The sequence below is a fragment of the Micromys minutus genome (genome assembly GCF_963924665.1).
Source record: "Micromys minutus genome assembly, chromosome: 1".
In the NCBI taxonomy this organism is placed as follows: Eukaryota; Metazoa; Chordata; class Mammalia; order Rodentia; family Muridae; genus Micromys; species Micromys minutus.
This window is the reverse complement of record NC_137969.1, coordinates 129,025,916-129,051,406: the sequence shown is the minus strand read 5'-3', so window position 1 is coordinate 129,051,406 and position 25,491 is coordinate 129,025,916. Positions and strand designations below refer to the sequence as shown.

Below are 25,491 nucleotides of genomic sequence, written 5' to 3'. Positions count from 1 at the left end.
GACCTTGGTGAGGAGCTGTCGTGTTTTGTGCTTATTTTCATCTAACATGCATGTGCTGCATCTCATGTTTATGTTTGCTGTCTCACGTTGCTTTATTTAGATGCCATCTAACAACAGTATCAGAAAACAAATAGAAACCCTGCAGGTGAGTTGTGTTGACGTCACCAAGTAAAGTATTGCTTTCTTTTCTTTAAGAGCGGCATTTGTTTTTGGTTTTGTTTTTCCCCTTTGCCCATTGTTGCATTGCATGTCTGAAAGTATTTACCTCAACGCGCTTTTATTGTGTGTGGAAGAGTATAGCCCAGATTAGGCGCCCCCTTCAGGAGGTTGGCTGTTACTGCAGCCCCGTGAAGATGTACAGCAGAGATGCCGGTGACTGGTGGTAGCAAACTGTTCACAGCATTTAAGGTTTTACTCCCGTGTTTAATTTACACTATCCCACTATTCTAAATGAAGGTGTTAAAGAAAATGTTCCAGTGAAATCAAGGAGCTGATAGCTTGGGTTTTCAACATGGCTTTGATGAATGAGTTTTCGAATCTTTACCCTGTTCGTTTGGGTTTTCTAACAAAGCAATTTTTTTTAAGTTCACATTAGAGAAAGGGGAATGTGCACATCAAAGTGGTTGCTGTAGAGGTCATATTTAACTGATGTGTCAGACTGTGTAGAATATTAAAGTCCTTACATTTTTATGTAACAATTGGATTGATCTGATTTGTATGAATTTTACTTAGAGAATTACACGTCTTTCTTTAAGGCCTAGATAATATAGGCTATTTCCTATCATTCTACTATATACAGCAGAGTAAGTTAGTTAATTTCTTCCTATCTTCCACCCTCCTCTCTTCTTCCTCCTCCCTCCACCATGGGCACACTGGTGACTTATGTCATGCTCTGCTTTCTGAGGGCTTCCACAAGTGTGTGGGCTAAGTCCATCACCATGACGCCCTCCAGAGGGCTTTCAGGGCAGGAACTGTCCTCTGCACTCTCTCTCTCTCTTCCTCCCCATCTTTCTGTTTTCTTGCTGACATCATAGTGTCATATCTGATATGTGGGGGTCAACTCGTAGGACAGAAAGTTATGTTTTCTTGAAGACATTATTACAAAAATTTGGCTATTGGGTTAGCAACTTTCTTAAATCACGTGTACCGTAGCAAACAGAAGGCTACCCCAGGGGGAGTGTTTGACGTTTGGGATCAACATGGATCCTGTCATGGAACAAGAAATTGCCATTGACAGTATTTAGGTTTTCTGGTCTCAGCTCTGTCCAATCTATGTAGATCTGCGCACAGACTTGTGTGGTCTCTACTGTGTTATCTGACATCCTTCATCCTTTTGCTTGTAAGTTATTTGTGGTAGATGTCTGCTATTCTAACCCTTAAAACAACCAGAACTGCTGAAGGAAACAAAGCATTTTCAAGAATTCTTGCTAGACATGGCTTCCTACACCTTTAATCCCAGTAACTGGGAGACAGAGGCAAGTAGATCTCTGAGTTTGGAGCCAGCCTGGTCTACATTGCCAGTTTGGAGCCAGCCTGGTCTATATTGCTAGTTTAGAGCCAGACAGGCAAGGCTATGTAGCGAGATTCTGTCATAAAGAATTCCTTGTGAGTTACCACATGTAATTGCTTAACAGTATAGAAACCTTCTAGAATGAATGTTTTAAAATGCAGACTTTTTTTAGCAGTCAAAAGACAGATTGATATAATTTTCAAAACTTACACTATCTCATTGCGTGACTGTGGTCACGACAAGAGTGAAAGTGACAACATTCACCAATAAAATGGGCTGAAGTAAAAGTTTCTCACCGTAAATCATAAAGAAATCTAAATAAAGTTCTGCTTGTACATAAAAATTAGGACTGGTCCACTTAATGCTGAGTGTAGGCTGGGACCTTTTTGATCTGTGAAGTAGGTACGTCTTCTCTCCAGATAAAGACAGGTCATCACAGAACACAGGAAGCGACGAAAGTTCCGAGGGCTCCCATTTACAGAAATGTCCTCACTAATGGCTGGCAGTATCTCACAGATTCATGTGACAAACATTGTTCGGTATTTCAAACTTGATCTGCCTATGAAGTAAAGGGGGATGGCCCCTCGATTGTGTCGGTATTGTGGTATAAACCACTTATCAAGTAGTCTGATGCTGTGTGTATAACTTTGAAATTCTCTGAAATGCTGGCAGGATTCAAACAGTCCACCCTGTGTTGAAGCAGAGGAAAGAGGTCGACTGCCTTATCGATGGTCACTTTTGAGCCATCAGTACTTAGCAAAGCTAAATACAGGCTGACTGACTTAAACTTCTTAGACTGAGCAGAACAGGGAGATGGGGCTAGTTGTTATCAGAGAATGTGTTTGACCCAAAATGTTTACCAGTGGTTTTAACACATTTATTCTTGTTTTCTTCTGTTTCTACACAGAATAAGGACCCTAAAATGTCCCGAGTTGCACTGGAGTCTTTGTATAGACTGTTGTGGGTTTATGTAATTAGGATAAAATGTGAGAGCAATACTGTAACGCAAAGGTGAGTGCCATCAGAAAGTACATCCAGAATGAAGCCTTGGCAGGTAGGATAGGGCTCAGGGATGAAGTGTGTGTCTCTCACACGCAGGGCTCCGAGCTCTGTTCCAAAAGAAAGAAGTAAAAGCCTGTGACAGTTGTACTGGTGTGTGTGTGGGGGAGGGGGGGTTACCAAAGCATCGTAGAGAAGGATCTGAACTCCCCTGACATCGGAGCAGGAAGAATTCTTGACAGGGGTAGAGTTTTTCCAACCTTCAGTCCTCCCGTCTGTTTTCTGCCCGCAGTCGCCTGATGAGTATAGTGTCAGCTCTCTTCCCGAAAGGCTCCCGCAGTGTGGTCCCCCGTGACACCCCTCTCAATATATTTGTGAAGATCATCCAGTTCATTGCTCAGGTGGGTGCACCTCCTCACTGGCCCTCTTGTCTTGGCTGCCAGCAACCCCGTTTTTCACAGTTGAAGAGTTTTATGTAAGTATGTAATTTCTCATATCTTTAGAGGTGTGCTTTTTAAAGTATTGATACTATTCAAGAGTGAAAAGAATGCTTAGAAAGTTTTTTGAAAAAAATACAGGATGCTAATGACTGTGTGTGAGAGAGAGAGAAAGACAGAGAGACAGAGACAAAGAGAGAGAGGGGCAAAGAACAGAGGATGGAAGGAACCACACAGATGGGAACACATTTAATTGAGGGAGAGTTGAAAAACTATGTCATAGTCCTAACAAAAATGTCTCAGTAATCTTGGTTTGTATGTGAGTTGTGTGTACATGTATGTGCCCTCGTGTGTGCATGAAAACCAGAGATGAACATCACGTGTCCTGTATTGCTCTCCACTTTTGTTTTTGAAACTTTAGGGGGTGTGTTTGTGTGTGTGTGCACACGCACTGTTGTGGGAACAAGTGCTTTTCTAGTGAGTTTCGATTGCTGTACTAAAACACCACTGACCAAAATGACTGAGGAAGAAAGGGCTTATTTCAGTATACAGTGTTCAGTTCCCCATCTGTTACCAAAGAAAATCAGGGAAGGAGCTCAGGGTAGCAACCTGGAGACAGGAACTGCTGCCTGCTTTCTTCCAGGACCTAGGAATACCAGCCCAGGCATGCTACCACTCACAGTGAGTTGGGCCCTTCCTTACACATCCATTATCAGCTGATGAAATGCACCACAGGCTTGCCTACAGACTAATCTGAGGGGGGGCTCTCACCCAAGGTTTCGTCTTCTAAAATGACTCCAGCTTGTGTCAGGTTGACTAAGAACTGTCCAGCACAGCACCTTCACCTGCTAAGCCAATCTCACTGTCTCTTTCTGCTTTATGTTTTGAGGCAGGGAGGGCCTCTCATTGAACCTGAGCCAGCTGATTGGCTGAAGTGTCTGGCCACTGAGCCTATGGAGTCTTCCATTTTAGAGCACCAGGATCATTAGGAGTACGCCAACTACACAGCAGCTTTTATGTGGGTGCTGGGGACCTTAAATCATGTTTGCGTAGCAAGCACCAAGCCTTCTCCCCAACTCACAATCTGGATTCAAGAGCACATACGCTAGATTCTACTGTAGCTAAATCAAAGAGATCTCTTAAGGAATAGAGAGAGTGCACCAAATCCCTTCTGGGATGAAAGAAATCCATTCTCACTTGAGCAAGGGACTGTGCTGGGCTGTTGGGGAAGCTGCCCTGATTAGAATGGAAGAGCTGTGGGCTAGGAGCCCTCCTCCATGAGGATGCTTGAGGGCCATACTGCTTCTGCTGTGGTTCCATAGCTAGAAGAGAGTCGTTCTCCCTCTTGTCAGAGGTGGCAGCCTTCTCATCTCTGCCCCGTTTCTCCGGTGTCCACTACTTCTCAAGGCTTACAGCTCTTGAGGAGTTCCCGGGAAATGTAGCTTTAACTTTCTAGCCTCTGCAAAATAGAAAGTATACTACAAGGGTATTAAGTGGGTTTGTGCGAGCCAGTATAGGGTTTCTGTCCCGTTTTCCTGTGGAACTTCAGTCCTGTGAAATAAATAGACATTCATTCCCTCCACAGCTCAAGGAAATGCTGACTCCAGATTCCTTATGTTCCTTTTGAACCAAAGCTAAACGGTTTAGTTGATCCATGGTCAAATTCTTTTACAATAGAAAAAGAGGGACATTTAGCTGAAGTGGGTAAACGTCTCTGATTGAAAACTAGAGGTGATAGTACCGAGTATAATGATGAGAAAGATGAGCGAACCAAGTTGAGGTTTGGTCCTGTGTTCAGAAAGCAGTGATGTTGGGTTGCACTGTTCGTCTTTTCTAGAATTGTGCCTGTGCCCTTCTGCGAGTCACCTCACTGTGGTAACCCGCCAGCCCTGTACCTCAGGCACCGATGCGTCTTCGTTAGCTTTTTGGTCTATTGAGATCCCTTTGCTGGGGTACCGTTCTTCCTGTCCTCACTATTCTTTACGTGCTTAGCATTTGTACTGGGTGAATATTTAAAATTTACCGTACTTGTTGGGAGTTCCTATCACTGATATTAGATGATATGTTTTAAAACATCTGTTGTATTAATATTAATTCGTATATATCTTTCTTATGTTCATTAATGTTTATAAACTTCCTAAGGGCAGCATCTATATTGTTTCCAATGTCTGTATTTCTCAGATAGCTTACTTTATATTCTAGGAAGGTACAATGATTTATTAACTAATTAATTTCTTTCCTTAGGAACGTTTGGATTTTGCAATGAAAGAAATAATATTCGATCTTCTCAGTGTGGGAAAGTCTACTAAAACTTTCACCATTAATCCAGAGGTAAAAATAAAAGATTTACATTGCAGCAGTAATGAAACTTTCAAACCGGAAGTGGCTGTTGATCCCCCTGGGGTTTTCTGTGAGCCTTCAGTCAGTCGGGGGGGGGGGGGGGGGGGTTGGGCATCAATGGAACCAGTTTAAGGAAAACCAGATAAAGGGTTTCGGGCAGTGACACACTGGGGAAATGCCTGGCCATTTGAGTACAGCACGGAACTTTCTCCTCCCGTCAGGGTTTGTGTGCTTCTATGATGGGGCCTCTGACCCTCTGATGTGTGAGTTTAGGGAGCACATCAGGACTTTGTCATATCTAAAAATGAGTTAGAATGTGCGTGTCTAACTTGTGGCATTTTGGGACATCTGAGATGTCAGGCAGGTCATAAGGAGTATATTCAGAGGCCAGATCCAGGTTTTTGGCAGTCTGGAATGGACAGTGATTGGTGTCATGTTAACCTGTGTAGTTTCTGTGGAGAGAGTACATATGACAGGAGGAGCCTGGCATGTGGGTAGAGGTGACACAGCCAGGAGGAACACGGAGGTGGCGAGAAAGAGAAGAAGATACAGTGTGGCCCCTGATGAGGGAGAAATGCTTCAGAGAAGTGTTGGGGGGATGTTTATCCCATTGGGATAGTTGAGAGAGCTAAGGGACGTGGATAGGTATTCTGTTGGAAAAGAAACGCTAAGGCTAAAATAAAGAGAAGGGGTGGATCCTCTGATGATCTAGAAAGTACAAGAGTGTACTCTCTTAGTCACTGTTCTATTTCTGTGAAAAGACCATTACCAAGGCAACTTTTCCAAGGGGAAGCCTTTAGCTGGGGGCTTGCTTATTGTTTCAGAAATTTAATCCATTATCTTCATGACCGGGAACATGGAGCAGTAGCTGAGACAGACAGAGAGAGAGAGAGAGAGAGACAGACAGACAGACAGATAGACAGACACTCTGGGCTTGTCATGGGTTTCTGAAACCTCAAAGCCCACCCCCAGCAATACACTTTCTTCAACAAGGCCACACCTTCTAATCCTTCTAATCTTTTCAAAGAGCACCACTTCCTCTAGTTAGAGCCTTTGGGAGCCGTTTTCATTCAAACCACTGCATTCACGGAAATTCCCACAAGTCTAGGAGGCCATCACCCCTGCACTGTAAGAAGACCAGAGGGAACAAAGCACATGTGACTGTCAATAGGCTGGTGTGATTTGTTGAAAAGATGAGTTGACACAGTTTTTCCCTGTGTAGGAGAAAAGAGGTCTTAGGAGAAGAGAGAGGACAGTCTAAAAGAATCATTAGCAGTTGAGAAAGCACAGAGAGGTTTCAGATGAGCCTTAGAGACAAGGGGAGATAGCTGGCTCAGAAGAACAAGGAGCCCCACTTGGGAATGTGAAATCATAGCAGATTCTGCTTCCTGGGGTGGTTCACAGTGTCAGGCAGGAAGATTAGATTCCTTCTGTCCTTCTTTCTCCCAGCCCCCTTAGCCTATATAATGCCTGATCCTGATTTCTTCCTCTTGGGTCTGTTCTCTCGGAAGAGAATGAACATTGGCCTCAGAGTCTTCCTTGTGATCGCGGACAGCCTGCAGCAGAAAGACGGTGACCCTCCCATGCCCACCACAGGAGTCATTCTTCCCTCAGGAAACACTCTTCGTGTGAAGAAGATTTTTCTCAATAAAACCTTGACAGATGAAGAGGCAAAAGTCATAGGTTTGTTGTTGCGGTAAATTTGAAAAATTGATGGGCGGGCCACCAAGCCAGATCCACTCACCCAGGCTGTTTCTCTACCACAAGGTCCGCAAGCTGCCCTCTCATGGCTGTCACCCAGCCAGCCGCTCTTGTACACCATGGCTCCCCAGCTCCCTCTACTTCCCCCTCCTCCTCCGTCCCTCTTGATTCTCCCGCTTCTCCTCTTCTCCCTTCCTCGACTTTTCCCCTCCTACCCTTCCTTCTCATCCAATGACAGGCTGGACCCGCCTAGCTGCATAACGACATCATCCTACAGTTAATGTTAACTGGAACGAATAAATATCGACTGTAGTACTGTCCTGTGCAAATCCATAGTCAAGTCTAAAGTGGACCCATTGCCAAGTGTGGATGCCCCAGTCCTGCAGTGATCTAATGATCACGTTTTGATATTTCTAGTATCCCTGTCAAGAGTCTTCTCGTCAAACGTGTTTTCTCAAGGGATAGTGCTGTGAATGTTCTGTCCTTTATCATCTTTATGGATTGTTTGTTCACAGTACCCCAAAGAGCACGTCACAGTTGGAGGTCTTCTAATGTGAAACCAGCAAGGATTCTTCCACGAGAGGCTGATAGGTTGTTGTTATAGAAAGTCGTCTTTCATGCAGTTTCTGGTATTATTGTGATGGTGTGCTTTCTCCTTTAGGAATGTCAGTTTACTATCCTCAAGTAAGGAAAGCATTAGACAGCATTCTTCGACATCTGGACAAAGAGGTTGGGAGACCAATGTGTATGACCAGTGTGCAGATGTCCAACAAGGAGCCTGAAGACATGATTACGTATGTAGTAATTGCATGCCTCCATTGCATGCCTGCATTGCTATTCCAGTTCTCACAGGAGGCTGCACATAGGTTTCCTGTTTCCATACATTTTCTCTTGGACTTCTTACATGTGGCCATTTGCTATAGTTTTTAATACAGAGATTCCTCCCCCACGCTCAATTTTTTTGTTATTTTATGTGATGCTGAACTAGTGTAGATAATGTAAGTCTAATAATGAACCTCACTTTCATTTGTCACATGGATAATTTCCACTTAACACGGATATGTATTGTATGGTTGACTTTCCCACATGGAACCACAATCAGTGTGTTTCTTTCAAAGAAGCATTCACAAGTCCCAGGTCATGTTAGAGAAGGTCACTCTGGCATGGCTGCATGCTGCATTTGGGTACAGGTATCTAGCTGATCTCATGTAGTCTCATGGACAGGTAGTAACACGTGGATTAGTCATATCAGTAACTGTAGTAAAGAGGAGTGTGAGGAGCTAGGCGTCGTTAGGGGTGTCTGAGACACACTGCTAGGTTGAGTCTAGTTAAGCTCATACTTAAAGAAGATGCCGTGACAACCTGAAATTGTAAGAATTTGCTGTGGTTTCTGTTTTCCCCTCCAATTATCTTTGTTGGCTCCTAGCTTCTCCTTAATTGCCCATTTTAGTAAAGGTCACATTTTGGGGACAGTCACACACTTGGCCGTGTATATGCACAGGTGCACACTGACCAGTCAGCAGCAGTTTAGAAAGGCGTGGTGTTCCTGGCCGTCTTATTTGGGTGTGAATCTGTTAAATACAGTGTCTTACAGACTGAGAGCCGCACAAGCATTTATGTCATTATTGTTAATTCAGCGGCTGCAGCTTAAACCATGCCTTTGGGGACTTGTATTATTTATCTGACTTGTGGTCACTCTAATCCATGCATGTTAAAGCCACACAAAGTGACAACTGTGTAAACATCTCTAACAAAGGCTGACCCAAACTCTTAGAACATTTTTGATTCTTTATTGCACAAGAATTATTATTTGAGTAACTTGAAAACAGTGGGGATGAAACTGAGAAGTTTTTCTTCAAATACGGACTAAAATGAAAAGTAAATTGTATTAAGTGGTTTGTAAAATGAACTCTTTCTTTACAAAGCTCTGGTACAGGTGGTGAGATCATCGCTCAGTGGCAGAACTCCTGCCTAGCATTAGTAAGGTCGTAGATTTGGTCCTTACCATCTCCCCCCATTGTAGACACATGTGTAGTAAAAATTAAATTATATTAAATATCAGGAGGGACTAAGTCTTAAAACATCAGTGTAATTTAGTTGTATAAAATCTAAACATATACACATGTGTATCACAAGACAAGAACAATCAATATGAATACTCATCTATGAGAACATCTGATTATAAAACTAATCATTTCAGATATCTAGTAGCATCAATATGTTGTGTGTAATTAAAAAAATCAACCCACGCTATCGCCTGCTTGGCACCGGCCAGGGGTCTTGGTCTGTTCCCAGCCTGGTACTGAGACCCTGCATGTCTCCCCTTGTCAGCGCCTCTCTGCCAGTGCTGGCTCTGACTCTCCAGAGCTCCAAAATCATCTCTCAATCCCAGGGCTAGCTGCTGCCAAACTGCCCAATCTCCCAAATTCCTGTGGCTAGCTCGGGGCTCCCTCTCGCCAACCCACACTCCACCTCAGTTACCTTTCCCCTGGAGCTCAATGGAGTCATGCAAAATGGGAAACACTAGACAATGTTAGTTTAGAATCAACAGAGAACACAATCGATGGGCGTGGAATCTATCCTCCTAAACTCCTTAACTACACTGTGTTAGAAATCTTCCAGTGGTGGATCACGGTGGATTCTGCCATCAGATCCAACAGTCCCCGGCCTGTATTTTGTCTGCTTCGCTCCCACCTCTCCATCCAAAAGGAGCGTTCCCTCTGCTCTCTCAGACCCAGAGGGCCTGCCTCCTCCCCATCCAGTGATTGGTTTCTTGTCACCTTTATTACCCAATCGATCAATTTAGGGGAAAATTGCACTACATCAACACTACTTTTATTGCTACTTACCTTGTTCCCGTGACAAAATACCTGAACAAAACAGCTTGAAGAAGAAAGGTTCATTTGAGTTCACAGCTCCAATCCTGGTGTGGTCCCATCCTGGTGTAGAGATCATGGCAGAAGGGCCTTGAGACAGCCAGCTACGTTGTAGTCACAACACAGAGCAATAAATGTTTAGGCTTCCCCAGCCTTCTCTTTTTGATATAGACCAGGCCATGGAATCCCTCAAGGCATGTCCAGAAGGTTGTGCCCCATGTGATGCGGGGTCCTGGGAAGTTAACCATCCATGTTAACCATCACACAGCTATCTGACAGTAACTGGTATTCAGTTGTGTTTGTGAATAACTAAGTTCTTTTTTTAAGTATTAAAGTGGATAGAACTTTTAAGTATTTAAAATTATGAAGTTATCATACCTACTTTCTAATTAATGAGGTCATTTATTAGCTGTCATCTCCCTGAGTGGTCCCCATCCTGTCCCTTGTTGGTGGGTGGTAACTAGCTGCTGGGTCTGTGTGTGTCTGCCTGTGGAACTGTTAGCCTTGGGACTGTGCTCGCACCTTCTGTAACATTTTTGTGAAACACATCTTTGTAGCTCATGCAATGCGTTTCTTATCTTGCTTTTGTGTGTGTGTGTTGTGATACATTTTTCAGGGGAGAAAGAAAACCCAAAATCGATTTGTTTAGAACCTGTATTGCTGCAATTCCAAGGTTGATTCCTGACGGTATGAGCAGAGCTGACCTCATTGAGCTGTTAGCAAGGTGAGTGGCATTCTTACCACCTGGCTGTGTTCACAACAGACCCAGCTTGGAGCCATCTGATTTACCCTCTTCATTCCCATCTTTTATCACCTCCACTCACATTTTCAATTTCTGGCTTCTTCCCACATCTCCCTCTAAGCCCTGTTGTCCAATGCCCTGTAGTAATTGTTGGCTGGGTTTATACGACAAATATCCCTTACATGTCGGCCTCATTGATACTCAGTGAAGTTTTACTTCTGTGGTCATTCCGCCAGCTTCTTGAGTAGTGACTGAGACTAAGTTATAGTATTGAGAAGGTTGGAACCCACTGCCTCAGCTCATGTCGTGTCTGCATTCCCACTGTGGCTTTAGAGAAGTAGCAGGACATACTGCAGAACTGACCATAACTGGGCATCTGCCTGGAGCCCGCCCACAGCCACAGTTGGCCAGCCACACCCTAGTGGAAGAGCAAACACAGGGACTGTTATGTTTGCTGGTTGCTGGGCAGTCACCATCTTCTGTAAATAGTGACCAGATTGCTACCGCACAGCGACTTGTTCAAGCCCTGGGGGAAAACACCTGGCTCTTCCCAGACTGCCTTGCACCTCCCTCGGGTGTTGGGGCCACAGAGACAGCGATATTTGTCTCCTGTGAGGACTCTGAGGGGTCAGAGGGGCTTACTTGAAACTGTACCTTTTCATAACTTCTCTTCCCACCCAGCCTCTTTAGTGTGGGTTTGTGGCACTGACTTGATCCTAGAGGCTGTGTGTGTTAGGCTCCTCCATGGCTGCAGGTCTGCTACACCATGCACACATACATGTATATGCTTTGTTTTGAAATAGGGTCTCACTGTGCTGTCAGGGTTGACCTTGACATCCCTCTGTATGCCAGGCAGGCCTGAACCTGGGGAGTCCTGCCTGTCTTTTGACTACCTGCTATTTGATGTTTATGCCAACATCTCCTCCCTTAATTTTTTAATTAAGAAAAAACTTTAATTTCTTATTATTATATGTGCATGTGTATATTGGGGATACACACGCCATGGCACAGGTGTAGAGTTTAGAGGTCGGAGTTCGTCCTTTACTTTAGCACTGTGTGGGCTTCCAGCACTCAAGAGTCAGAGGCAGAAGAATCGAGAATTGGAGGCTAGACCGTGTTCCATAGCGAGACCCCGCCATCTCCAAAATATTAACAGATAACATAGGAACAGTGCAGCGTAGGGCAGTGAGCGGCTACTGTCAAATCCATCCTCTCTGGTCCCCCCTCAGCCTCCTTTGACCCACATCTTTCTGGAAGGTGATCCTGCAAGAGAGATCTCTGGTATAGTTCCTCATCTACCTCAGAATGAGCCTGAGAGGCTTGGGGTGAGGGATGCTGGGGCCGGAAGGAGCCAGCCGGCCTCTGAGCAGTGAATGGCCGTTTAATTGCTATTCACTTTCCCTGTAGCTGTCATTTTTAATGAATTTACCTCCATGGCCAGAAAGATCCTAAAATATGTTGGTTTGGAGTTACAGTGTCTAACTCTTCTTTACTCAAAAATAAGGGAAGCCAGAAAGCAAAAAATCATACAAGGCATGTTGTAAATTTATAGACCTCTGTGAAGTCTCTAGGGAAAAATATTCCCCTGAATTTAATTATGAAGGTACCATAGTTTTCTCCTCTGCACCAGGCGCTTATATCCTGAGTCACACCCATTTGGTGTGAGGTATTTAGACAGTCATGGGTTTAAAGGTCGTGTAAGTAACTAGTGCTATTCGCTCTTAAAACCTATGCAGCTACAGTGGTGTCTCTTTAGCTCCTGTCACTTGAAGGCTGGCTTATAGTAAGACCAGAGCTGAGGCCAGCAAACTGTGATGCCTTCCTTCTTAACCACATACCATCCCCCTCTCTCGTTGAGGAGCTCCGTCTTTCCGTGCATGCGCACACACAACGTGCGTTTTGTAACTACCTGTTTCTTCCGGTCACCTCTGACTTTAATGCACTTGCCTTTATCGTCAGCAGCTAAAACAGTCCTCAACTCCAGATCGGGTGTTTTGTAATTCACACGGTGGCAAGCCTCACAGCTGTGGGACTGCAGCCATCTTTTAATATTCTCTCTCTCTCTCTCTCTCTCTCTCTCTCTCTCTCTCTCTCTCTCTCTCTCTCTCTCAAAAATCTTATGACTAAAATTAGGATTAGTGTAATGAAGTCTTTAAAAATTAACTTAACTTTTTAAAAATGTAATTACTACATACTGACTTATTAAGCCTTAAGCTAGTTCAGGCCTGGTGAGTTCTTGACCCATTTTATTTTCAAGGTGTAGCTATTTTTTTATATTATTCCTAAATTTGCTTCCATTCCTACCCTCAGGAATGACTTCCCTTGACTCCATCTTGATCTTACCTTTGTAATAGGCTGTTTATATTACAACCTTAAATGCCTTTAAACAATGGTTGGCATTAGTCATGTCCTCTCTGGTAACTAAATAAGTTATTGTTAAGATCCTGTGTGGCTGGGCTTGTTTTTATTGATAATAAGTGAGCACTATAAGGTGTTAAGGAGTGAAGGAATTTGAAATGGATTTCTGATACCATCTGTATTTCTAATCAACAGCGTATCAATTAAATTCAAGATTTACTATCCTGAACATTAGCAAAAACATCAGTGACTGTGAATCAATTCGCATGGGGTTTAAACTATAGCCGAGCACAGAGAGGGCGATTACGGCATAGCAAAGTGACCCCCTGTCTTCATATTCTCACAGAGCATGCAAAGAGACAGGTCAAGAATCTTAGTTTTACGTTCTAGGAGAGAGACGGATGTTCAGGTTCTTACTTTGAAGTGTTAGGTGACGGCACCATGTTTCATGCTACTGCTCACTAATGGAATTCTGTCTTTGGCAGGCTCACAATCCACATGGATGAGGAGCTGCGGGCGCTGGCTTTCAACACCCTGCAGGCTCTGATGCTTGATTTTCCAGATTGGCGGGAGGACGTCCTTTCAGGATTTGTGTATTTTATTGTTCGTGAAGTGACTGATGTCCACCCCACCCTTCTCGATAATGCTGTAAAGATGTTGGTACAATTAATAAACCAGTGGAAACAGGCAGCTCAGATGTACAACAGGACCCAGGACTCCCAGGTATCACGTGCCCCCACAGTATTGCTTTGGGGATGATGAGTAGAAAATGACTGACTGTGATGTGAACTGACACACACTAGCTGTGTCAGGCTCTGCAGCTGTTACTGCTTGTAATGACCTTCTCTTGATGAGAACCCCCTGTGTTGGACCCTCTCCTCATTCATGTAGTGGATACCAAGCTTTTGTGGTTAGCCTTCAGCCCTCTTTGTTTGGCACCATGCTACGTTTCATCGAGCACAGGAATTGTAGAGTTAATTCTTACGTGACAGTGTTTTCAGCATTGCAAAGCGTATGCCTGAAACCTTTGGTCGTGTGTCATTGGGGGTTGATGGCTTTTGCAAAGGTGCCAGTTTCTTGAGTGCACTGGTCTGTGCTCCTTCACTGTACAAGGTGCACACGTAGTTGATTGTGTTGCACTGTGCAAACACCATAGGACCCTGGAAGCTTAGAACTGGAGCTTCCAGGGTAACCCAGGGTCTTATTGAGCATACAGAACACAGCCCTGAGCACACCTGCTTCTAACAAGCTCCCTGGTGAGGAGGTATACCCAGCCTGCTCTTACACGTGAGACTTGCAACCCAGTCTCTCATTTCTGTCATGTAGACACCACACTGAGGATTATTAAGTGGTGGCTACAAAGTCATAAGGTAGTCAGGGACACATGTTAGGCGGGGCCTAACAGTGCCAATGGGACACTTGGGGGTTGTTTTTGGTTTGTTTGTTTTGGGTTGGGTTGTTTTGAGACAGAGTTTCTCCGTGTAACCTTGGCTGTCCCAGAATTCATTCTGTAGACCAGGCTGGCCTCGAACTCACACAGATTCACTTGCCTCTGCCTCCCAAGTGCTGTGATTAGAGGCACGAGCCACCACCAGGATCCACTGGACACTATTCTCAGCATACCCTGTTATCTTTCATGCTAATAGGGATCTGTTGAGCTCCGAGCCTCACTCCTACAAGGGCTCTACCACTGAGATACATACCAAGACCTGTTTTTACTTTTTATTTTGAGACCAAGTCTCACAAAGCTATTGCCCAAGCTGGCTTTGAACTCACTCTCTGTCCTGCACTGGCCTGATCCTTGTGGCCCTCCTGTTTCGGCATCCTGGGTTGCTGAGATGGCAGGCTATACCATCAGCCCCAGGCCACTCTATCACATTTTAGTGAAGTAAATGCTGTTTTAAGTCGCTTAATCTGAGGCAGGCCTGTTACTGAAACGCTTGTAACTTGCCACACGGGCTACTTATTTCCTTTCCAAACCCACACGTGGAAATTGCGTCTGTTTCAACTTGCATTTCTTTTTCGAGCAGGGCATTGCTAATGGAGGTCCTCACCCCCCTCCTCTGGAAAGGAATCCATATTCCACTGTGTTCCACGTGGTCGAAGGCTTTGCACTGGTCATCCTCTGTAGCAGTCGTCCCGCCACAAGAAGACTGGCTGTCAGCGTCCTTCGAGAGATACGGGCTTTATTCGCACTCTTGGAGGTACCTAAGGTAAGGGCTAGCATCTCAGGTAATCATCTCATGAAGCGCCAGCTTAGTTTCCTTTGCTGGTGCAAACCCAGCCTGCCTACCCTGCTCACCTTCACTTCCCATTGCTTACTTTTTTTTCATTCCTCATTTGCTTGGACCCGAGGTCTGTTTCTTTTAGGGTGATGATGCATTTGTTTAAACGGGCATTCTCTTTCCCACAGGGTGATGATGAGTTAGCCATAGATGTGATGGACAGGCTGAGCCCATCCATTCTGGAGAGCTTCATACACCTCACGGGGGCCGATCAGGTAACTGGGGGAATTTCTTCCCCATCTTGGGACTTAACGCAGGTGAATACACATCCATGTCTGTGCATATGTGTAAACGTGTCTCCTTAACAAATACAGCGAGTCATAAGGTACTTCTGAAGCATACAAAAGGTTTTAAAGTGGCGCATGCTAACAACATGGTAGTCCTTGTTACCATTAAAAAGAAGTTGATCTTGGTAAATTTTTAGTCTTTCTCAAGACATTTCCTTTAAATGTGATATTATCAGACTGTGACCTGCTGTTTTATGGTTACAGTAATGCAAAGAAATGCTTTTTAAATCTTGGGGGGGTGCTTGCTGAAGTTAAATAAATAGTATGTTAAAGTGTAGAGAAACATTTTATCAGCAAATACATTACAAAAAACCTGAAGGTATAAATTTTTCTTTTTCTCCTCTCCCTCTTCTGCCCTTGCCCTCTCCTCTGTTTGCTATGCTCATAATAGAACCCAGGGCCCTGTTCAACTCGTGCAAACTTCTTTTAGTTTCACATAGTGTGGACAAGGAGGGGCGGGAAGTCAACATTCCACAGTTAAAACGGAACAACTCTGACAGTCACTGAAGGTTTAATTCTCCTATTTTGGGTTACATGGATGAAAGACTCATTTGCTTTCTGTCCAACACCTGGTTCTTATAACTCATTTGCTATAAACAACCTAAGGCAGGTCATAATAACACTTTATAAGCCTAAGGCATGATTAAAATGTATACAGTGAAAAGAGTTGTGTTTTAGATCACTAACTGTATTATGGTGACAAATTGCATAATAAGCGGCTCACTAATGCCTTACTCAGTGCTTAATGAACAGAATGAGAGAAGTCAGATCTTAATTAAGTTAAGAATCGGAATGTTAAGGCACAGATATTTAACAGTTGGAGATGCTCACATTACAGGCTGCTCCGTTTCACCAGGATGAAAGTCACTGGGTTTTGTTTTATTTCCAAAGAGTTCTGTGGACTCAGGGAAGTTGGACGTTCACACGGATTCACTTAGGCTGTGGCTCGTGCCCTTCTTGCTCCATACAGCCTAATAGAAATAGTGAAAGCTACATGTCTCTCTGAGGGTTAGCCTGGTGGGAATGCCAGAAATTCGTTCACTCCTTCCTCAAACCTAGCTCCAGCCTCATTCTATGTCTTTTATTCCAGAAAACACTGATGGCCCATTTCCGGCATAAAGCACCTCTTATAGTCACTCAAGTGAGTGATAATAGTTTGCTCTCTCTCTTTTTCTCTCTCTAGACTACTTTGCTGTATTGCCCTAGCTCCGTAGATCTGCAGACATTAGCAGATTGGAACTCTTCTCCCATCAGCCACCAGTTTGATGTGATCAGCCCCTCCCACATTTGGATATTTGCCCATGTGACCCAAGGCCAAGACCCATGGATTATAAGCCTCTCCAGTTTTCTGAAGCAAGAAAATCTTCCTAAACACTGCTCTACAGCTGTGAGCTATGCGTGGATGTTCGCATACACGAGGCTGCAGCTCTTGTCCCCCCAGGTTGATATAAAGTAAGTGCTTTGAATAGAGCACATTTCACGATGGGTGGTCAGCTATAACGATGTGTGCTTCTGAAATCTGACACGCACTGGAAATTCATGTGCTATACTGCATGGCTGTATTATGGAGTGGGGCAAAAGTATGAAGGCTGTAGACTCACAGGTATCTATTCTGTATCACATGGTAGGCCTCTAATACTGCATTCATTACTCTCTGTCTGGTCCTTCCACAGAGACTTGCAATAAAACTTTATAATAACCACATCCTTTTAAAGTGTTAGACAGCTTGGCATTCGTTACATAAATCTTTCTAAATGTGTTGTGCACTTGATAGTTGCTGAGGAGAGAGTCACTACTCTGAGGGCGTGGCCACTAGTAGGTGCCCCAGTCAGTGCATGCATGGCCCGGGCGGGCCACACACGAGAACAGCTGCAATTGGAGACAGGGGGATTGTTAATAATGGAAAAGGGGGAAGATGTAGTTGGGAGGTGAACAGTGTGGTAGTGGGAAGGAAGCAATGATGGATGAATATGAACAAACTCCATTGGATTGTGAAATTTTCAAATAAAACTATTACCTAAAGAAGACATGTGTGATTTCTACCCCCCCTTTTTTAAGTAGCCCCATCAATGCTAAGAAAGTAAACACCACCACAAGCAGTGACTCGTACATTGGCCTGTGGAGAAACTACCTGATTCTCTGCTGCAGTGCAGCCACCTGCCCGTCCCCTTCAGCACCCGCAGGCTCCGTGAGATGCTCTCCTCCCGAGACGCTGGCGTCAACCCCTGACAGTGGCTACAGCATCGACTCCAAGGTAGGTCTTTCTCACCCTCCGGAGTCCCAAGGAATCCACCGGAGAGATGTCTTAGATCTCTTCTCAGGGAAAACATAATAAAGGGATTGGAGAATAGATCTCTCATTTTCACTGGGGAAGAAAAAAGTACTTTAAGAAATTCTATTCTTATTTCTGTGGATCCCTAGTTAGAATCAAGAATAGAGAGATTCTATTTTTATTTCTGTGGATCCCTAGTTAGAATCAAGAATAGAGTTTTTCCCTCTATGAATATTTTAAAGGAAGTAATGTCTTCTTACTGTGCTTCCCATTGTCAGCACGAGTCATTCATTAGTTCATTCATTTGCTCATTCATTCATTCATTTATTAGTTTTCTGAGATAAGCCTCACCTGTAACCCAGGTTAGAAGTTACTGTGCATCCTGGGCTAGCCTTAGACTTCCAGCAGTCCTCTTGTCTTGGCTGCCCCAGCCCTGGGATTACAGGAGTGAACCTCCACGCCTTGCGCCAGAAGGCACAGTCTAAGTAATTCGGTGCTTTTTACAGAATCTGCCTAAATCAGTCGGGCATGGTGCATGAGAGGAACCAGCAAATAGATGTATGTAGGAAGCAAGGCATTGTGCAGGGTTGAAGGAAACTTAAGATTGGAGTGTCAGAATCTATCTTTCTGTGTTTATGGGTCAGAGGATAGAAAGCGTCTGGTTGGGTCCATGGACTTGTTATGTGGTGCAGAGTCTCTAAGAAATACAGAGACCCACAGACAAGGTCTGTGAGTGAACTGCAGTAAGCCTCTACAAGTCATTTAGCTTTTCTAGGTTATGTGCCCTGAAAACTGAGTTGGATTCAACATTCTTGTTTGGCACAAAAAAAAAAAGTCATCTATTCATCGCCTTTGACCACAGATGGTTGAAATGTCAAATTATTTGGTTGGCTATGTAGTTGTAAATGCTATTCTGATTTTTCTCCCCCCCAGATCGTTGGCATCCCATCCCCTTCCTCCCTGTTTAAGCACATTGTTCCGATGATGCGCTCTGAGAGCATGGAGATCACGGAGTCCCTCGTTCTAGGCCTCGGCAGGACCAACCCGGGAGCCTTTAGGTAAGACCCTTCTTATGATCGCTCTGTGCTGGAATAGTGGGCGTGCCCAGAAGCAAGGTGGAGCCGAGTGGAATAGAGGTTGTTTGAGCTTCCTTGCAGCCCTGACTTCTCCACTTCAGCCACCCAGTCGGCAAGTTGGTGCAATTGCACCATCATCTCTCTTTGGTCTTACTGATAGAATTAAGACTTTATTTCCCCCACAGAATTGTTCTCCGGACATCAGCATTTTTACATAAATGATCAGATCATGGGTGGACCTTGTCTACTTGGGCTTTCAGGGTTTTTGTTTTTTTCTCTGTCCTAAGCAGGGAGCACATTTTCAAGTTAAATCAAAAAGTAAACCAGGTTCTATCTAATCTTCTGTTTGAACAAATACTGGCTCAGTAAACAACTGGCTGTGTTAATTGGTTACTTTTGACTATCTCCTTAGTGACCCCAGGCTAGCCTGCTGTATAGTAGAATGTTATCAGTCCATTAGTAGCATGCCAGGGTAAAACAAAGAAGGAAGAACATTTTGTGCATAACCATGTTTCAACACCATAAAACATATGCAGTTCATAAAATAATGGGATAAAAATATTGATGGTATTTTCTTCTCTCAGTTCGGATGCCGTGTTCTGCAGTTTCCAAGTGTTGGATTAAACAACTGTCTTATAATCAAAAGGAAACACTAAGAACTGTTTAGAACAGTAGCCTGGAGTTAGCACATCCTGCTGTTTCCATAAACATTTGCAAACGTCGGATTCTTCCTATTTAGCTCTCAGTGCCAAAAATGTATACCATTTTTTTTCTTCTAGAGAATTAATAGAGGAATTGCATCCCATAATTAAAGAAGCTCTTGAAAGAAGGCCAGAGGTAAGCGGCTGCAGTTGCCCACTGTAAATATTTTTGCAGTAATCACTGTCCTTCCATACCCTAGTAGTGCACTGACAGGCAGAAATTAAGAAGTGAAAGATTGGTGCTTTGTCGTTACTGACTGTTTGCTTGCCTTTGCCTTGTAGACGGGGTCTCACAGTGCCGCCCTGGAACTTACTATGTAGACCTGGCTGGCCTCAAACACAAACAAATCCATTTGCTGTGCCTCCCAGGTGCTGGGATTAAAAGTGTGCACCACCATGCCCAGCTGTCTGGTGTATTTTAAACTTTTCACGTGCAAACTACCTCCTCCCTTGTCTGGTACAAAACACAGGACATATAGAAATCTGGGACGCACAGTGGTTGGAGATTCACTGTAGCATAAGGGAGAACAGGACGTAGGCTGTGCACAGAGCTGGCAGGTTTTCCGAGACTGACCACACAGCATGTGATATCTGCTTCTCCAGCCTCACCTCCTCGGCAGCTACCTTGGTTGCCTTGGAAACATGGGCACATTCATAGACTCCTCTCAGGAGTCAACTGTGGACGCTTGCCCACAACCTCTCAACAGGCTTCGGTGGCACCATTCAAGGGTTCTGCTTCTAAAATCTCACATCTGCAGAGCTGAAACATTCAGAAACAGTGGGACTTTAGGGGCAAAGGAGGGTGTGGACTGTGATTACATCAGTTTGCTGTGCCACATGGGTGTGAGCTTGTAGAAACTCATAGGATGATGCCTCAGGACTCCTGCATTGTCAAGAACTGGTGCCTGAGCTGATCTTGGGAACATTTTTCCCTCAGTGGACAAAGGCACCATAGGGAGAAAAACAGCATTTAACTATATTATAGAAGAGTCTGGAAATCACATCTTTTCCGGTACAATTATATGTATTGTAAGGGAAAGTAATCGGTTAGGCTAGCTAGCTGAGCTTGACGTATCTCATGAAAGTGGCTTGGTTTTCAGTCTGTCCTGCAGTCCAGTGGCTCCTGCCAGAGAGTGACGTCTGAGAATTGTGCAAGGATCTTGCTAAAACTTACCCGCTAGGCCTGTCAGGCGAGAATCCCTGGGGCAGCATTTAACTCTGTTTCTGCGAAGCATCTTTCGTGCATGGCTGCAGAGGCTGTAAAGCGTCTGTGCTGCGAATGCTGGGGTGGTGAGAACCATAAGCAGAGTGAACTCTGGTGAGGGCTGCCCTCCCCAGAGGAGAATTTTGAAGCCACACCACTTGCTCCTTCCTGTCTTTGCTTCCACGCTGTTTGGTTGTAGAGTGTGGTGATGTCCTCGAATACCAGTGGTGATCTGAGAGTCTGCAGCCCTTGAGGACCCATAGGAAGCTGTTTAGTTCAGAATGAATTTCTCTAAACTTTAGAAAGACCCCAAGGAAGCACAATGAGTCAGCAAATGAACAATGAGTCAGCAAAAGAGCCTGCTCCCTGGAGGGCAGGAGGGTGACCCTCCTTGTGCAAGTGAAAGATGAAGACCTTTTAACTGCTCTGGATTCGGAAAATCACTTTGTGAGGCGAGGCAGATGAGAAAGTGACACAGGAGGTCGCTCTCAGCTCCTGTCTGACTCTCAGAATCAGCACCCCAGTGAAATGGCCGAGCTGATATTAGCCAGCGCTCCCCTTGTCTGTCCATCCCACATAGGCCATGTTTCGCTTTGCTTTTGTTTACACTTTCTGCGGCAAAAATTAATTCAGTGTGATGCAGGTGTGAGCAAAACCTTAGGTCTTTATCTGTTAAGATTATTTTTGGTGCCCGGTTTTCTGAGTCTTAGGGATTCCCCGTGAGTCAGATTTACTAAGTCAGTCTTCCGAAACCAGCAGGTTTACGAGTGACCGACCGTAGGGTTTTATTCCTGCCACACATAGGAGGGATTGGCTTAGAAAATCCGTGTGGTTTGGTTTGGCTCGGTAGTTTCACACCATCCGTGGAGCTGCGCCTTAAGACCAGAGCCAGCAGCATCCTCAGCATCCACACGGTACAATCTGTGTAACGGTGATGAGCCCACATCTCTCGCTGGCGTCACTTGAGTGTTCTCTTAATTCACATCCTTGTATGTTTGGAACAGAATATGAAGCGGCGCAGGCGTCGAGACATTTTGCGAGTACAACTGGTCCGGATATTCGAACTGTTGGCGGATGCTGGGGTCATTAGTCACAGGTCAGTGTGGGATTCTGACTTTCAAAACTTTGGGATCATTAAGGACTCTTTCCTCCTTGAAATAATATGAAAACAGAAAAGCACCATTTTAACAAAAATGCTCACCTAACATACACGTCAGCATCTGTGAATACTACTTACCAATTTAAGAGATAGCCAGTCACATTAACCACAGCCAGAAATTATGTTCCACCAGACGCAGAGCAGGGTTGTCTTGAGTTTAAGACTAGTCTGGGCCACACACTGATGATGACAATAACAACAACAACAATAATAATAATAACAGAAGAATCTGCAGTCAGCACTAGTCAAAAACTAGCTCTAATATGCCCATGCCTTTGATATTTGGTTGGAGCCTTGATTTCCAGGAAAAGGCAATAGTGGTGGTCTTTTCTTGACATATTTATAATTTCTTGCCCCATTTTGACAATAAATAACCTTCCAGGCTTGAGAAAAACTTACATGTTCAAAGGCTAATTATTAACAAAGTATGCAAGTTCGTTCTGACAGTTTGTCGTTGATCCCGATCCAGCTGGGGAAATTATGAACTTTACAAATGCAACTCACAGCTGTTTACCCCCTGCTCGAAAACCGGAAATCCTGTTCTTATTCTTGACAGTAGGACCAAGACCCCTGTGGAAAATACAGTGAGCTGTGAGCCGGAGTCAATAGTTTTCTTAAGAGGGTAATGGTGTCACCTGACCTTTGAGGCAAAAGTAATGGATCTGACCTTGTGCACCAAAGGAATCTGGAGAGAAGTCTTGATGGAAGGAATAGGTCGGTAGTTTAACAAGCATAGTAACAACGGTGCAGGCATTTGTCCTGGCTGTTTCTGAACATGCCAAGCACCCTCCCAGTCTAGCATCAGAAACTTGTGACAGACTCTCAAAATAGAGAGGCTCTGTGGGAGAGAATTTTAAAGCCATGGATTGACTTTTCTTTCATGTTGGATGGAAAGCCCAAGAACGAATGACTAAAGGTCGTCCAGCTGAAGTTGTGAGAAATAAAGTCGAGATGTGTATGAGGTGGGCCTCTGGTGGCCCTTTACCATGGCAGTAGAGGCATGTTAAAAATGAACTACAGAAGCTATGCCCACACTGAGCGGTGTTTTAGAAAAGACCTATTTTAGTTCTTTTTTGTTTTTCTGTGAGAAAATCAAAAGTTGTCACTGCTACAGATCATGTCCTCCATCCGGCAGGATTAGGGATGGGGGACATTTTAAATGGCAGGGGACATTATGTACCTAATGTGTCCAGAAGCCACTCAGTGGATATCTCAGAGAATGGATGGGTTTTTTCTGGTTTAGGTTGCAGCCCACTAATTGGTCATGGTTTGAAGGTAAAGAATGTTCTCACAGAAGTCAGAATATGGGTCATCTGTTAACTCAGCACATGTTTATTCTTGCAGATGGATATTTTCAATGTAGCCTTTCAAACATCTTACTCTTGTTTTTGTATGATCAGGATTTTTTTTAATGATACAACTGGTAAAAAAAAAATTTTTTTACTTTAAAAATTTTATGTAGAAGTAAGTACTTTCCCAATATAATGAGAGTTGAGCTTGCAAAATAGAGATGAAGTACCCTTTGATCTATATAGCAAGCACTTACTGTCCACAGGGTCATTTTAAGCATAGTGACAAATGTGGGCTCTTACTGAAACATGCTGTCATAGTCCCGGATATATAAGCAAGAGCTGATGGGACAATACAAGCATCAGAGCAAGAGACTTACAGAAACTGCCTTCCTTTCTACACTGACATATTCCCCACCCCGTACAGCCCCCAACCCCACGGGCCTCCCACCTTCTTACCACAAAGCTGTGCATGTGAATAGAGAGGCAGTAATATTTAGTTTTTGTAAAAGTTAGGTATGACATCGGACTGAGCTCAGGGACCCCAATGAAGGAGTTAGGCAAAGGACTGGAGAAAAAACAACAATACCAACCAACCAAACTAACCAACCAGTATCAACTAGTCCCAGAGCTCCCAGGGACTAAATCACCAACCAAAGAGTACACATGGATAGACCCATGGCTCCAGCCGCATATGTAGCAGAGGATGCCCTTAAAGAAAAGTCCGTATGAAATTGGAAGCCATAAGCTGCTGTTGAGTTCCTTGAAGAAGCTCCACCTACTCTTTATATGTAAACAGCAAAATCACAGTCCTTTCACCGTTCTGTCTTTAAAGTGTCCCTTTGCCACAGGCACACTGTGTGTGCTCTCCGAGTGCCCTTCTGAGAATCACACCTTCTCTGTTCTCTTGGCTCTTCTCAGTGCAAGCGGAGGCCTTGATAATGAAACACACTTCCTCAACAACACCCTCCTGGAGTACGTAGATTTAACTCGACAACTTCTGGAAGCAGAAAACGAAAAGGACTCGGACACGCTGAAGGACATCCGGTGCCATTTCAGTGCCTTGGTGGCCAATATCATTCAGAACGTTCCGGGTACGTTGCTCAGCGCTTTCTGGAGTGTTAAGAGGAGCCTGTGCTTTTCTCCCCTGTGAGGTTTGTGTTTTAGGGAAGTAACCTGTCGGCTAGAGATGATGGTTCAGTGGGGAAAGGCACTTCCTGCCCACACTGACGACCTGAGTCTTACCCCTGAGACCCACACACCAGCTCTGAGGCATGTGCATACATGTGTATACACACATCCACACACACATAAATAAATGTAATATTCTTTAAAAGCTTCTAACTAGTGAGCATCCTAGGAAACCATGTCAATACAGTGTTAATGAAAAGAATTGTTGATTTTAACCTCAAAATTAGTGTCAGTAACTAGAAATCAAGAAGTGATCAACCCAGTAGGGATTTTTCTGGATGATCATCTCCTTGGACAAGTTTGTGGTAGATACAGTGAGCCAGGAGTGTAACAATCACACGAAGTGGTAACTAGAATAAAGTTGTGCCCGCAGACTGAAGGAAGAATACAAATTATGGATAGAAATTAGACCAGTCGGACAGTGTTGAACATGGGCTCGTTCCACAGATGCATGCCTATTTATATTTGAGCAGGGGCTAAGAAATGTGCTATGAAGACTGCTCTGTACAACTGTGCTTTTAAAAGTCATATTTTTTTTTTCCAAACTGTGGTTTAAAAAGATTGCTGTAAGCCTTTTGAATGCAGGATAAGTTTCTTTTCCCTCTCTCCAAATATGGCTATTTTGTTATTTTAAGTAATACATACTAACCTTTGACTTTCAAACACATGGGTTGTATTTTTAACAGGGTCCTTTAAGTTCATAATTAGGCTTGTTAATTCTAAGCACAGGAGTCTGACTTTGTTCTCCAAAAGGAAAATATGTTACTTTAGGGTCAAGAGCACACTCTCTCCTTTCTATTTTCTGTGCGGGGAGTGGCTAGGGTAAAGAGGTTAAGTCTTGTTCCTATACACTTTCCCCACAGCTTCCATTAGCTTGATTTATAGAGATGCCGCTGAGTTTCTTAACACGTACTGATGTGGGAAGGGAGAGTAAGTGGCTAGTTTTGTGTCAGCTTGACACAGGCTCGAACCATCAGAGAATTAGGAACCTCAATTGAGAAAATGCCTCATAAGACCTGTCTGTAGCCTATTTTCCTAATTAGTGATTGATTGGGGAGGGGCCA

General features: G+C 44.1%; 1 protein-coding gene across 1 annotated transcript in view; it reads left to right on the top strand.

Moving 5' to 3' along the window:
- FRYL (FRY like transcription coactivator) overlaps positions 1-25,491 on the top strand; it is a 106,522-nt gene that overhangs the window by 19,569 nt on the left and 61,462 nt on the right. Inside the window, exons 10-24 of the mRNA XM_080920253.1 lie at positions 2,418-2,521; positions 2,802-2,910; positions 5,191-5,277; positions 6,798-6,969; positions 7,649-7,781; positions 10,480-10,587; positions 13,449-13,686; positions 14,994-15,176; positions 15,377-15,463; positions 16,719-16,987; positions 17,594-17,789; positions 18,741-18,865; positions 19,663-19,720; positions 21,793-21,884; positions 24,158-24,330. Of these exons, the coding sequence (XP_080776379.1) occupies positions 2,418-2,521; positions 2,802-2,910; positions 5,191-5,277; positions 6,798-6,969; positions 7,649-7,781; positions 10,480-10,587; positions 13,449-13,686; positions 14,994-15,176; positions 15,377-15,463; positions 16,719-16,987; positions 17,594-17,789; positions 18,741-18,865; positions 19,663-19,720; positions 21,793-21,884; positions 24,158-24,330 (2,134 nt within the window). The remainder of the gene's footprint in view (positions 1-2,417; positions 2,522-2,801; positions 2,911-5,190; positions 5,278-6,797; positions 6,970-7,648; positions 7,782-10,479; positions 10,588-13,448; positions 13,687-14,993; positions 15,177-15,376; positions 15,464-16,718; positions 16,988-17,593; positions 17,790-18,740; positions 18,866-19,662; positions 19,721-21,792; positions 21,885-24,157; positions 24,331-25,491) is intronic.